Genomic DNA, 14,774 nt, shown 5'->3' on the forward strand with positions numbered 1-14,774 from the left:
TGACTAGGTGGTACAGTTCAACTACTGAGACTGACTAGGTGGTACAGTTCAACTACCGAGACTGACTAGGTGGTACAGTTCAACTACCGAGACTGACTAGGTGGTACAGTTCAACTATTGAGACTGACTAGGTGGTACAGTTCAACTACTGAGACTGACTAGGTGGTACAGTTCAACTACCGAGACTGACTAGGTGGTACAGTTCAACTACCGAGACTGACTAGGTGGTACAGTTCAACTATTGAGACTGACTAGGTGGTACAGTTCAACTACTGAGACTGACTAGGTGGTACAGTTCAACTACTGAGACTGACTAGGTGGTACAGTTCAACTACCGAGACTGACTAGGTGGTACAGTTCAACTGTTGAGACTGACTAGGTGGTACAGTTCAACTACTGAGACTGACTAGGTGGTACAGTTCAACTACCGAGACTGACTAGGTGGTACAGTTCAACTATTGAGACTGACTAGGTGGTACAGTTCAACTGTTGAGACTGACTAGGTGGTACAGTTCAACTACTGAGACTGACTAGGTGGTACAGTTCAACTATTGAGACTGACTAGGTGGTACAGTTCAACTACCGAGACTGACTAGGTGGTACAGTTCAACTATTGAGACTGACTAGGTGGTACATTTCAACTATTGAGACTGACTAGGTGGTACAGTTCAACTACCGAGACTGACTAGGTGGTACAGTTCAACTATTGAGACTGACTAGGTGGTACAGTTCAACTATTGAGACTGACTAGGTGGTACAGTTCAACTATTGAGACTGACTAGGTGGTACAGTTCAACTACACTACCGAGACTGACTAGGTGGTACAGTTCAACTGTTGAGACTGACTATGTGGTACAGTTCAACTATTGAGACTGACTAGGTGGTACAGTTCAACTACCGAGACTGACTAGGTGGTACAGTTCATCTACACTACCGAGACTGACTAGGTGGTACAGTTCAACTACTCAGACTGACTAGGTGGTACAGTTCAACTACCAAGACTGACTAGGTGGTACAGTTCAACTACTCAGACTGACTAGGTGGTACAGTTCAACTACCGAGATTGACTAGGTGGTACAGTTCATCTACACTACCGAGACTGACTAGGTGGTACAGTTCAACTACTGAGACTGACTAGGTGGTACAATTCAACTACCGAGATTGACTAGGTGGTACAGTTCAACTGTTGAGATTAACTATGTGGTACAGTTCAACTATTGAGACTGACTAGGTGGTACAGTTCAACTACCGAGACTGACTAGGTGGTACAGTTCAACTACTGAGACTGACTAGGTGGTACAGTTCAACTACCGAGATTGACTAGGTGGTACAGTTCAACTGTTGAGATTGACTATGTGGTACAGTTCAACTATTGACACTGACTAGGTGGTACAGTTCAACTACCGAGATTGACTAGGTGGTACAGTTCAACTGTTGAGATTGACTATGTGGTACAGTTCAACTATTGAGACTGACTAGGTGGTACAGTTCAACTACCGAGATTGACTAGGTGGTACAGTTCAACTGTTGAGATTGACTATGTGGTACAGTTCAACTATTGAGACTGACTAGGTGGTACAGTTCTCTTTCAGCTTCTGAGAATTGATTTTGATCATTTTATAGTACATGTAGTAAAAGGACAGGCTAGACAAAAAATTACTGAAACTTACTTATCTATGTTTACAAAGACATCACTTTTGTTTTTTGGCTACAGGACAAAATGTTCCACTTTTGGTTCAATACATTTTTCATACTAGAAGGGGAGCGACATGGTGTAACCAACGGGTCTGATGAACATGACAATTCCACTGATACTGACCAAGATGTCATCACGTATACACTAAGGAAAGACCAGATAGACAAAGCTAATAAAGATAAAACAAATAAAACCTTCTCACCAAATTTTAAGGTAAGAAAACAATCACCAAGAGTTGAAATTGTTCAGCACAATTGAAGTGCTGTAATCATGAAAAAGTGTGTGTTTGTGTGTGTGTGTTTGTGTGTGTGTGTGTGTGTGTGTGTGTGTGTGTGTGTGTGTGTGTGTGTGTGTGTGTGTGTGTGTGTGTGTGTGTGTGTGTGTGTGTTTGTGTGTGTGTGTGTGTGTGTGTGTGTGTGTGTGTGTGAACAATTTGAAGTCAAAAACCGCCAGATTTATTTGCTTGGTGTTTGGTGAGGACATTACTTTTGGTTTGTAGATGGAAAATTGTTCAAATGTAAATGATTGCATCAGAGATACACATTTTGGGTCAAAAATGTGATTTTTGGTCAAAGAACTTAAACTCCAAAACTACTCCGCAGAATGGCCTGAAATTTGGTGGGAAAATTCTTGGGGTGTGTTATTAAGAATTGTTTAGAAAGTGGTGATTCTTTTAGTAATATACAAAGTAGGTCTAAAAATGTTTCTTTTTTGGCCAAAAATCTATCATTCCAAAAATGCTGAGCAGATTGGGCTGAAATTTAATGAGGATGCATCTGGGGATGTGTAGATGAAGTTGTATTCATAACAATGTCATGACCATCCCATTAGCAATATGCAAATTATGTCTAAAAATCTCAATTTTGGTCAAAAACTTATATATTAAAAACTACATGATGAATGGGGCTGAAAATTGGTGAGGATGTTTCTGGAGGTATTATTCTCTGTTATTGTCATGGTTCGCACAGTCCTGGAAAACCATGGAATTTCAAATCCTCCCTGGAAAACCCTGGAAAAATGCGCCCTACTCCTGGAAAACCCTGGAAAATGATTGTGATCAATTAATATTGATGATCGACATGTCTGTGTTCGAGCCACCCATTCATATGATTCACTACACTGAGTCTCGTAAATGTGAAATGACAAAAATGTTTTCAAAGTCTTTCTCCACAGTGGTGAATCAAAATTCACACTGTTTAAACCCAGACAGTCAAACGACGGTTCCACAAGACACTTTGCCGCACAGACCGTGCCTATGCATAGTTGAATGGGTGCCACAATGTTTGTTTCGATCTTGCGTATTGCTACTCCAGTCATTTCAACGACGTAATATTGTAACAGTCCCAGGGGTAACAGTAGGTCTGTTAGCAAGATTATCGTATCATTGTAGCGAGTATCAAAGCATCACCAACCACGAGTAGAAATTGTTACAAGTTCGCACGAGTCGACATACTACAAGCTCACGCATGGCAATACTATGGCCTAGGGAAGTGCAGTTGAATTTCCGGGTTGTGAAAGTACAGTTTGACTTTTATGTCGTCAATAAATGGGTATTTGTTTTAATTGTTCTAAAAGAATAAACTACTTTTTTATGTCAATACAGTAACATTCCTAAATGGTCAAATTGATTTGAGAAATCGCAATTCAATCGAAATTCCACAATACATGGTGTCCGCACATAAACATCGAGATGCAAGGGATGAACATATTCAGTTAAATTTCGTTACGTAAATGACGTTTTTATTCAAAGTTTTGAAGAAAAATTTTTTTTGGTGACCTCTAAATCTAGTCACATCAAACCGTACAATAATGAGGTCAAACGTTAGTTTTTAATTTGTTCTTCTGGATATGTCTGAATTAGACTGACAAATGCTGCGACTCAAATCTTACACGATCAATACACTAGCTTGAAGAAATGACTACTTACATGTAGGGGGTAGGACAGAGGTTTCTCTGTTAATCTTAGAATACAAACGGGTTTTGAAAACCAACGTCATGAATAGTGTTGATTGTCTTTAAAATGTTTTGTGACATATTTTGGGAACCCTTGTTAATTTCTTCTCATCCACATCAGACAATTAGATGTCATTCAAAAAATATACTTTGGTGGTCAACACACCCCTGGAAAATGGCCAAAATCAATATGAATACCCTGGAAAGTCCTGGAATTTTGTTTTGCTTTTAGTGTACGAATGCTGTATTGTTCAAAAAAAAATTTGACACAACTGGCCCTTGCAACCATTGCAACAGTGAAATGATGATGCATATTACAAAGATAACAACAGGGATGGGTAGGTAAGTGAATAAAGAATAAAAAAATGTATGTAACTATGCCTAACAACAAGACCATGCCCATAGTAACAGTGAAATGATGGTTTACAATGTATATTACAAAGATACAAAGTGGTAAGGGTAGTCAAGTGAGTAAAGGTTCCAAAAATGTATACAAATATGCCTAGTAACAAGACCATGCCCATAGCAACAGCCAAATGATTGTTTATATTTGAGAAATGGAACGGAGGCATTGGCTTCCGGTTGTTTCCGAACCTTAACGAAAATCCGAAGATTGGCATTCAAAATGGCATCATCCAAGAAACATAAAGTACATCTCGTAAATACCCTCGAAAATTTTGGTTTTTCAAAGACAGGTCGAACTAAGTTTGGTAGGTTGAGTTGCAACACTATTCAGAGTGTACGAATTTTCATTTAATTGTATAATTTGAATAACAAATCACACAAATGACAGGATTTCTGATCGTGCTGATATATGACAAAGTTGTAGTAATAGTACTATAAGTATAAATATAATCATGATAATGTAGTTTGACAGAGTTGTAGTAATAGTACTATAAATATAATCATGATAATGTAGTTTGACAGAGTTGTAGTAATAGTACTATAAATATAATCATGATAATGTAGTTTGACAAAGTTGTAGTAATAGTACTATAAATATAATCATGATAATGTAGTTTGACAGAGTTGTAGTAATAGTACTATAAATATAATCATGATAATGTAGTTTGACAGAGTTGTAGTAATAGTACTATAAATATAATCATGATAATGTAGTTTGACAGAGTTGTAGTAATAGTACTATAAATATAATCATGATAATGTAGTTTGACAAAGTTGTAGTAATAGTACTATAAATATAATCATGATAATGTAGTTTGACAGAGTTGTAGTAATAGTACTATAAATATAATCATGATAATGTAGTTTGACAGAGTTGTAGTAATAGTACTATAAATATAATCATGATAATGTAGTTTGACAGAGTTGTAGTAATAGTACTATAAATATAATCATGATAATGTAGTTTGACAGATTGCAACATACTAAGCTGTTCAACCAAGTTCTAGGTCAGCATCACATGAAGGCGATCATTTAAGTACATGTGATTTAAGTGACGTCTGTGATGGTTATTTTTGTATTTAATCCTGTCAGAGTTTACAAATAGATGACAAACGTGTTGTTTTTGAATATTGATGACGCTGATAAAATATAGTCCATTATCTCTAAACTTGTTTACATACTACATATACAAAGGTGTACATGTACGTGAGCTTTGAATTTTAATTTAGATTGTTTTAATGGTTTAACTGATTATGTAGTTATAGCCATTTCTGTGAATTAATTTTTTGTTGACAACTTCGATAAATTTATGGATCAACAGATCTTGAATATGAAAATCTTTGGCGACGTTTCATTTTTCTGGTAAAGTGCATACATTGAAAATAATGTTAAGTTTTAAAGTAATAATAATAAAGTTACCTTTTTAAAATCTCATTTTTAAGCAACTATGTATCACTACTATATAAAATGGAGTGAGCAGTTCTATTGTGTGAAGTTTGAAAGTGTGTACTTTTATTTTTGAAATTCTAAACCAACATTATTTAACTAAATGCAGACAACAATGAATGGTTATGCACTACTTGTTTTAAAAATCCATGATCCTTAATAGCTAATCACAAAATAATTGAGATGTACAGCAGTGTAGATAGAACATCTGTTCACTTTTGGGAGAATGATCAGTGAACTTTTCTTGTAGGGTGATTAAAAGTACATAAAATCCTCTTTCAGAACTTAGTTGTAGATAAAGAAGAGACCAATAATCTGAGATTTGTACATGTATAGTACAAGTAGTTAGTCAGTTACCAGTCAGTCACTGTCAGTCAGTCATCATGTAGTACAACTAAAGGAGTCAGTCAGTCACCAGTCAGTCAGTCAGTCAGAAATGTTGTAGTACAACTGAAGCAGTCAGTCAGTCACCAGTCAGTCAGTCAGTCAGAAATGTTGTAGTACAACTGAAGCAGTCAGTCAGTTACCAGTCAGTCAGTCAGTCAGTCAGTCAGTCAGTCAGTCAGAAATGTTGTAGTACAACTGAAGCAGTCAGTCAGTCAGTCACCAGTCAGTTAGTCAGTCAGTCAGTCAGTCAGAAATGTTGTAGTACAACTGAAGCAGTCAGTCAGTCAGTCACCAGTCAGTCAGTCAGTCAGTCAAAAATGATCACATGTATTACAAAGATGATATCAGGAATTCATACACAGGTGAACAAAAACATTCAAAATTAATGCAAATATATCTAGCAACATGACCACGCCCATAGCAACAGCCAAATGATTGCGTATATCACAAAGATAGCAACATGGTTGGCTAGGCAACTGGATTCAGCAAATAAACACCTATTGTTAGCATGGACTAGCATATGGATAAACATTTTTAAAAACTACAGTTGTGCTACAACACCATTGGTGTTATTTTTGAGGAATGCAATCTGTCTTTTAACAAATTGTAAGTGTAATTTTGAAACTGATAGGAACATTTTGAGGTAAACATTGCAGCATAATCTACAGGTCCAGTTGGGCAGGTCTTTCCAAAATCTTCCAGCGGCGCAGCCTGAACATTGACTGGCCCGGGCCACTGGCCCGATGATAATTTCAAGCCCAGCTGCTATCAACTGAAAATAAAAGTCCAGTCAAACTTATTTTTGCCTTTAGTACACTTGCATTGATTACTGCTATCAACTTGCATATAATTTTGGGAGTACACTTGCATTGATTACCGCTATCAACTTGCATATGATTTTGGGTGATAAAATACAAAGAGTGTGAAGACAATAAGACTATGGTGTCTGTGATGCTATCTGATAAGCTTTGAATTCTTTTCTGTTTTTACCCAGCTCAAGTTATACTTTACATTGTAGCACTAAATCCTTTTCTGTTTCTCTGTTTAGGTTCGGTTAATATTTTGTGACACAAAGGGAGAAGATAAAGCCAGGATGTCAGATGGCTGTACAAACACAGGGACAAACTCACCAGACATAGGAGGCAGTAATGACTTTCATACCGATGATGAGAACCTTTCAGACACAGATGATGAAGAGGAAGAGGAGGAATGTGCAGGTGGAGAGCAATACTCTGTTTGACATATGACCTTTGACCTTTCACGTTAGACAAATTTAAACTCTGAATAACTGGGGGGTGTTTTAAAGAACTTTTGTGAGGGAGAGCTCACACCACTATATGCATTGCAGTGAAATGTTTGAGTATAGTGTGGTTAACCCCTATCATAAGATTGTCATTTGTGAGTACCCATCCTTCAACATCTCTGGTAACAACATCCCACTCTCAATTCAAGTTTTATGCCTAAAATCTTGATACAGCCAAACAACATGTTTGATGTGAAAGAACAACTGCTTTTTATTAGAAGCTGACAAACATGTTACTATAAATGCAATGACAAGTGTAACTTGATAAAGAAAAGAAGCACTGGATTGGTGCAGTTAGTTGTGATTTTGTCAGGTGACAAACTAGAAAGAGACTGTTCGAGTGTGGTATACCCTATCATTAGTCAAAAGTGCAAATCCTTTAGTAACAAATTAAAAAATGATGTCAGATCTAACAACTTCGTACATTCATACCTTTTGACGCTCCCTATACTGTCTTCTTTCCAATGTTGTCGTCTTCCAAACTTTAAGAAACTAAAATACAACAGAGTTGGCACCATCTGCATCGTCAGAGATTCCATTGTACTGGACCAAATGTTTCATAAAATGCATCAAAACTGTCAATAGTGTGACCTTACAATAAGCTAAGTATGGGTAGATGGTTCTTTCCTGTCCAATAGAATGGGTAGGTGGTTCCTTCCTGTCCAATAGAATGGGTAGGTGCTTCCTTCCTGTCTAATAGAATGGGTAGGTGTATCCTTCCTGTCCAATAGAATGGGTCGGCAGTTCCTTCCTGTCCAATAGAATGGGTGGGCAGTTCCTTCCTGTCCAATAGAATGGGTCGGCAGTTCCTTCCTGCCCAATAGAATGGGTCGGCAGTTCCTTCCTGTCCAATAGAATGGGTCGGCAGTTCCTTCCTGTCCAATAGAATGGGTCGGCAGTTCCTTCCTGTCCAATTGAATGGGTGGGCAGTTCCTTCCTGTTCAATAGAATGGGTAGGCAGTTCCTTTCCTGTCCAATATAATGGTAGATGGTTCCATCCTGTCCAATAGAATGGGTAGTCGTATCCTTCCTGTCCAATAGAATGGGTAGGCAGTTCCTTCCTGTCCAATAGAATGGGTAGGCAGTTCCTTCCTGTCCAATAGAATGGGTAGGTATATCCTTCCTGTCCAATAGAATGGGTGGGCAGTTCAAACCTGTCCAATAGCATAGATAGGCACTAGTATCTAACTGTTGAAGTGTAACAGCACTGCCAGAGTAATGGAATAACTTGACAGTCTGTTTGATATCTCAGGGCAAGTGATCTACAGATGGTTCATCAAAGTTATCCTTGGGAGATTGGTCTAGTTGACAGTGGTGTTATAAAGTACATGCTGTAGTCAATTATCATTTGCTACCCTTCCCATCCTGTCAATCAAATATTGGATGTTTCTTTGTAATGCAGTCAAATTACAACATACATTTTTTTACTTCCCAAAACAGAATAGATAAACAACCTATAGTTCCAAACATAAGAAATTTGATCAGAAACTGGCTAATAAGGGATATTGTGACACCACAAATAAGGGTACTTGTGAGAGGTAGATGCCAACTGCTGTATGACTGCACTGATATATATGATTTTCATGTGACAGCAATGTATATGTGTTATGTTCCTGTATTGTTATTTAGGTATTGACACAGCCTAACTTATTTTGTGATATTTAAAGTGTCTCACAGTGATTGTAAAAAAGACAATGTCTGTGTTTTGACACCGTTATTATTTGTCGCCCATAACACCTCCTTGCCAAAAGACTAGGTCATGTAAATTAAACCTACATCTGTTTGTTTGTTTGTTAATGAAACCTACATTTGTTGGTTTGTTTGTTTTGATGTCTTTGAAACCAAATAACAACCCTTTTCATTGCTTATACATTTTCCATACCACATATATTTCTTGACATTATTGCATATACCTTACATGTTAACATATTTTTATCAAGTTGCATGACTATAAGGATATGAAACATGTTGTTATTTTTTCTCGTACTGTTTGTTTGGCTTTGGTTCATTTTTTTGTTGTGTTTTTTGTCTGTCCTTTGTTTGGCATATATACCTTTAAAAGGTGTACTTTTAGATATAGGAATAGGATTGATCTGTACTATAGGATGGACCACAACAGTGATGAATTGCCACCCTACAAATACAGTCACCACAACAGTGATGAATTGCCACCCTACAAATACAGTCACCACAACAGTGATGAATTGCCACCCTACAAATACAGTCACCACAACAGTGATGAATTGCCACCCTACAATCACTCAATGAATTTTAAGCTAATACAAGTTTACATAACAAGGCTAATGGTTTCAAATTACTATGGATACCTCCCAACCAGATACATCTCCCTTTGATATGTAATAATTAACTCACAAAGTTACTGGAGAGTTCTTAGTTTTGTGGCTCTCTAGGGTTTTGTTTGCTATAGTCAGATATCTACCAATACTTCTGTTGGTCACATTGTGTCATTTCTTGTGGTTAAGAACCAAACCTTTCCTGGTAACATTGTGTCAGTGTTATTGTGTTATTCCTATAACACCTTACCAACTCTTTGTATACTAAATACAAACACTGTTTGTTACATGGTCATTTTTAGTTCCCCTATACTAACCCTGCTTGTTATCATTGAACAAGGTTTACTTTGTTACAGTGTTGCAACTCTTACTGGTTATTAGTACCAGCATGTACATGTATGTGTTACATTGTAGCAACTCTAAGCAACTGTACAATATGTCTTGCCTCACTGTAGGAACTTTCTGGTTAATACTTACCAAGTCAAAGCAGTTTCCCATTCTATCTTTTCTAGAACTATGCAGTTCATCACCTACCATAAATTCATTTTCTGTGCCCATTCTAGTAGAAGTGATAAATCATGTGGTGAAGGCACTTTCCAATTTACTTGAGCATACATGAATACTCAAAAGCAGCTTTTGTCAAAGACTGATGTATGCATGCTATTGGAACTGATGAATGAGATGGAAGCGTGTGCAGATTTATGTGTTTCACAGTTACCTCTCAGTTTCAAACAAGCACAGGAATAAGAATGGGGGTTGGGGTTGATAGGGTTAATTATATTATAGCATGAACAACATAGTAGCCCTGTGATTTGATAGCCCCATAACTCCCTTGATTAAACTGTACACATCACTGATATCCAAGACTACGTGTCTGTCTGAAAAATTCAAATCCTATTTGAATGTTGATACCAACAGATATATATTCCTAGTCATACACACAAAGCAGAGTACAGGTAACTGGACCTGTACAAAGAATGTCAGTTAGAACAGATGATGCAGACTCATTACAACCTTTGTCAATCCCTTTCGTAATGTTTGGTATAATTATTTCTAGATTATAACTGGAAAGATTGTGACATTAACATGTGATCTACTCAGACATACATTGTCCAATGTCTAACCTTTCATTGTAGTATACTCTGTAATTGCTATCGCTACAAACCTATCAAGGAGTAATCTGAAATATGATAACTGACCCAGAATTAATCATCAAATGTCTATTTGCTTTTACTGATATCTTGTCTTTATCTATATCTTTGTGTGAATGTAATAGCTGATTACTGTAAACCAATCACATTCAATGCAAAATACAACTAACGTGTCATTAAATGGTATGTTCATGTAGTCAGTATCATCTGTACATTCATCACGTCAATGTACTTGTTATTAGATTGATTGTCACAAACCAAGAAGAACACAAATTAGAGTCAAGTTAGGAAATCTACATGTATTAAACCTTGTTGCCGTCGCTATCCCAGTAGGACTCCAACTTTTTAGTGTTTATGAATGAATAATCATGATACAGGTAAAACAGCGAGGGATTGCTGAACGACTGTGCGACTGTTCCCTAAGAACAATTTAGATAGATAAGAAACAGGCTTCCCACAGACCACTCAATACAAATATAAACAACACCACATTCCTGCCGACAAGCAGGCACTGTATGTGTACACACATATCACTTGTAACTTTAAATCAATACACATGTACGTGTCAAAATCTGAGCCTGTAATGCAATAACTTTCAATAGCTTGTTTGTTCCAAGGACAATGTGTGTGTGTGTCTGTGTATCAGTAGGGGTTGGATGATGTTGTTTATATTTGTATTGAGTGGTCTGTGGGAAGCCAGATTCTCTAAATTGTTCTTAGGGAACATAAAATGTGTATGATACGCACAGTTGTTCAGTGATCCCTCGCTATTTTACCTGTAAGTTAGTTCAAGTAGACCTACTAAGGTAACAGGTTTGGTCTCTTTGACTTGGTAGTCATAAAAACCCTCTGTTTTCAGTGCTTCCTAATATAGCAAGTACTACTGATTATTTGATATTGTTTTAAAGTAAATTTTCTTATTTAATCCAATTTATTGTTTGATGATGTGTGGACATACTAAAAGTCATGGACCACTAACACCATACTGTCATTCCATACAGAAAAACAGTATTTATCAAATGTTTGTGTTTTAATTATGTCAGTACAGTATTGTTTACCATAAATAACTTTTGTTAGTCCCCAGTGGGCACCACCTGGAGGCAGCTTATACATTGGGTTCCGTCAGTGCTTCATCCTCATATCTCTGCCATGCACCAACTGATTTTAACCAAACCAGACAGAAAGGTAACATGCTATGTGAGACATGCACGTCACTTTGTTTTGTGACTGAATAAAATTGTGGCCATATTTGTAGTGTGCGCATTCATCCTCATATCTCTGACATGCACCAACTGATTTTAACCAAAACTGGCACAAAGGTAACCAGTGAGACATATGCAAGTCACTTTGTATTGGGACCAAATCAAATATGGCTGAATGGCGGCCATATTTGTTGTTAAATTTCACAACATCATAACTTTGGAGATATAATACGTAGTGACTCCATTCAAGTGCCTACACCCATATTATCAAATATGACCTTTCTTTTAAGACCTCGACCTTTGCCCTTAAAAGTCTTCAAGGTCAAATAGCCAAATTTGGGTTTTCTCCATAGCTCTTTGGATCAAACATTTCAAGTGACGTGTATAGCAAAATGGCTGTCATATTTGTGATAAAGAAGTACATTTTACCTGTTATCTCCAAAAGTTTGATATATATGGACATCATTCAAGTGTCTCCCTCACATTAACAATGGTGAACTTTCTGATCACTTTAAGCTTGTCACATTTGCAAGATGAAATGACTGAGACGTTTCTTTCTATGTTTCAAGAAGTTGAATACACAAAGACTCCATTTAAATGTCTATACCCCAAAGGTCAGCTTTCTTTTTTATACCTTTGACTTTGACCTCCATATTCAAGGTCAAAGAGCAAATTGGTCAATAAATTATGAAGTTTTATATCAAGAGACACCATTCTAATTTGCACAATAACTTTGCCATAACACGCACAAGTTGGGACTATGTCTTGATTGAAGGCTTGTTTTGTTTTGTTTTGTTTTTGTATGTTTTCCATCTCATGTTGTATTGTCAGTTCATGTCCAGGAATATCTGTGTTGCTGATAGCAGTATTCTTTGACAAAATTTTACTTCAAGTCTATAAATCTGAAATATGTTAAGTATTGCAATGTTTAATAGTTTTGAATTCCAAGTACTTGACAAAATATTGAATATTAATTTAAGTGAATTATTATGAGAAAGTATCAATTGAAATTGAGCATGCCAATTTATTATGACTCATGAAATACTTATCAATAACGCTCACAGCTGTCCGAACACCTTAAATATCCAGAGTATATTACAACGCAAGTCTTCCTTCCAAAACAAGTGAATTACAGCCATAGATTTACTGACCAATGGGGTAGGAGTGAATTGCAGCCATAGATTTACTGACCAACGGGATTGGAGTGAATTGCAGCCATAGATTTACTGACCAATGGGATAGGAGTGAATTGCAGCCATAGATTTACTGACCAATGGGGTAGGAGTGAATTGCAGCCATAGATTTACTGACCAACGGGATAGGAGTGAATTGCAGCCATAGATTTACTGACCAATGGGGTAGGAGTGAATTGCAGCCATAGATTTACTGACCAATGGGGTAGGAGTGAATTGCAGCCATAGATTTACTGACCAATGGGGTAGGAGTGAATTGCAGCCATAGATTTACTGACCTATGGGATTGGAGTGAATTGCAGCCATAGATTTACTGACCAATGGGGTAGGAGGGAATTGCAGCCATAGATTTACTGACCTATGGGATTGGAGTGAATTGCAGCCATAGATTTACTGACCAATGGGATAGGAGTGAATTGCAGCCATAGATTTACTGACCAATGGGGTAGGAGTGAATTGCAGCCATAGATTTACTGACCAATGGGGTAGGAGTGAATTACAGCCATAGATTTACTGACCAATGGGATAGGAGTGAATTGCAGCCATAGATTTACTGACCTATGAGGAAGGAATTACAGCCATAGATTTACTGACCTATGAGGTAGGAGTGAATTGCAGCCATAGATTTACTGACCAATGGGGTAGGAGTGAATTACAGCCATAGATTTACTGACCAATGGGATAGGAGTGAATTGCAGCCATAGATTTACTGACCTATGAGGAAGGAATTACAGCCATAGATTTACTGACCTATGAGGTAGGAGTGAATTGCAGCCATAGATTTACTGACCTATGAGGAAGGAATTGCAGCCATAGATAGTAGTGAATTGCAGCCATAGATTTACTGACCAATGGGGTAGGAGTGAATTGCAGCCATAGATTTACTGACCTATGAGGTAGGAGTGAATTGCAGCCATAGATTTACTGACCTATGAGGAAGGAATTGCAGCCATAGATAGTAGTGAATTGCAGCCATAGATTTACTGACCAATGGGGTAGGAGCGAATTGCAGCCATAGATTTACTGACCAATGGGATAGGAGTGAATTGCAGCCATAGATTTACTGACCAATGGGATAGGAGTGAATTACAGCCATAGATTTACTGACCAATGGGATAGGAGTGAATTACAGCTATAGATTTACTGACCAATGGGATAGGAGTGAATTACAGCCATAGATTTACTGACCAATGGGATTGGAGTGAATTGCAGCCATAGATTTACTGACCAATGGGGTAGGAGCGAATTGCAGCCATAGATTTACTGACCTATGGGATAGGAGTGAATTGCAGCCATAGATTTACTGACCTACGGGATTGGAGTGAATTACAGCCATAGATTTACTGACCAATGGGATAGGAGTGAATTACAGCCGTAGATTTACTGACCAATGGGATAGGAGTGAATTGCAGCCATAGATTTACTGACCAATGGGGTAGGAGTGAATTGCAGCCATAGATTTACTGACCAATGGGGTAGGAGTGAATTGCAGCCATAGATTTACTGACCAATGGGGTAGGAGTGAATTGCAGCCATAGATTTACTGACCAATGGGATAGGAGTGAATTGCAGCCATAGATTTACTGACCAATGGGATAGGAGTGAATTACAGCCATAGATTTACTGACCAATGGGGTAGGAGTGAATTGCAGCCATAGATTTACTGACCTATGGGGTAGGAGTGAATTGCAGCCATAGATTTACTGACCTATGAGGTAGGAGTGAATTGCAGCCATAGATTTAC

General features: G+C 37.5%; 1 protein-coding gene across 2 annotated transcripts in view; it reads left to right on the forward strand.

The window, feature by feature from the left end:
• LOC144451953 (phosphatidylinositol 3,4,5-trisphosphate 3-phosphatase and dual-specificity protein phosphatase PTEN-like) overlaps positions 1 to 13,275 on the forward strand; it is a 34,072-nt gene extending 20,797 nt beyond the window's left edge. For both annotated transcript variants that reach the window (XM_078142877.1, XM_078142876.1), the window contains 2 exons: positions 1,715 to 1,909; positions 6,936 to 13,275. In XM_078142877.1, the coding sequence (XP_077999003.1) occupies positions 1,715 to 1,909; positions 6,936 to 7,127 (387 nt within the window). In that variant the 3' untranslated portion in view covers positions 7,128 to 13,275. The remainder of the gene's footprint in view (positions 1 to 1,714; positions 1,910 to 6,935) is intronic.
• The last annotated feature ends 1,499 nt before the right edge of the window (positions 13,276 to 14,774 follow it).

This window comes from Glandiceps talaboti, chromosome 22 (assembly GCF_964340395.1).
Source record: "Glandiceps talaboti chromosome 22, keGlaTala1.1, whole genome shotgun sequence".
NCBI lineage: Eukaryota > Metazoa > Hemichordata > Enteropneusta > Spengelidae > Glandiceps > Glandiceps talaboti.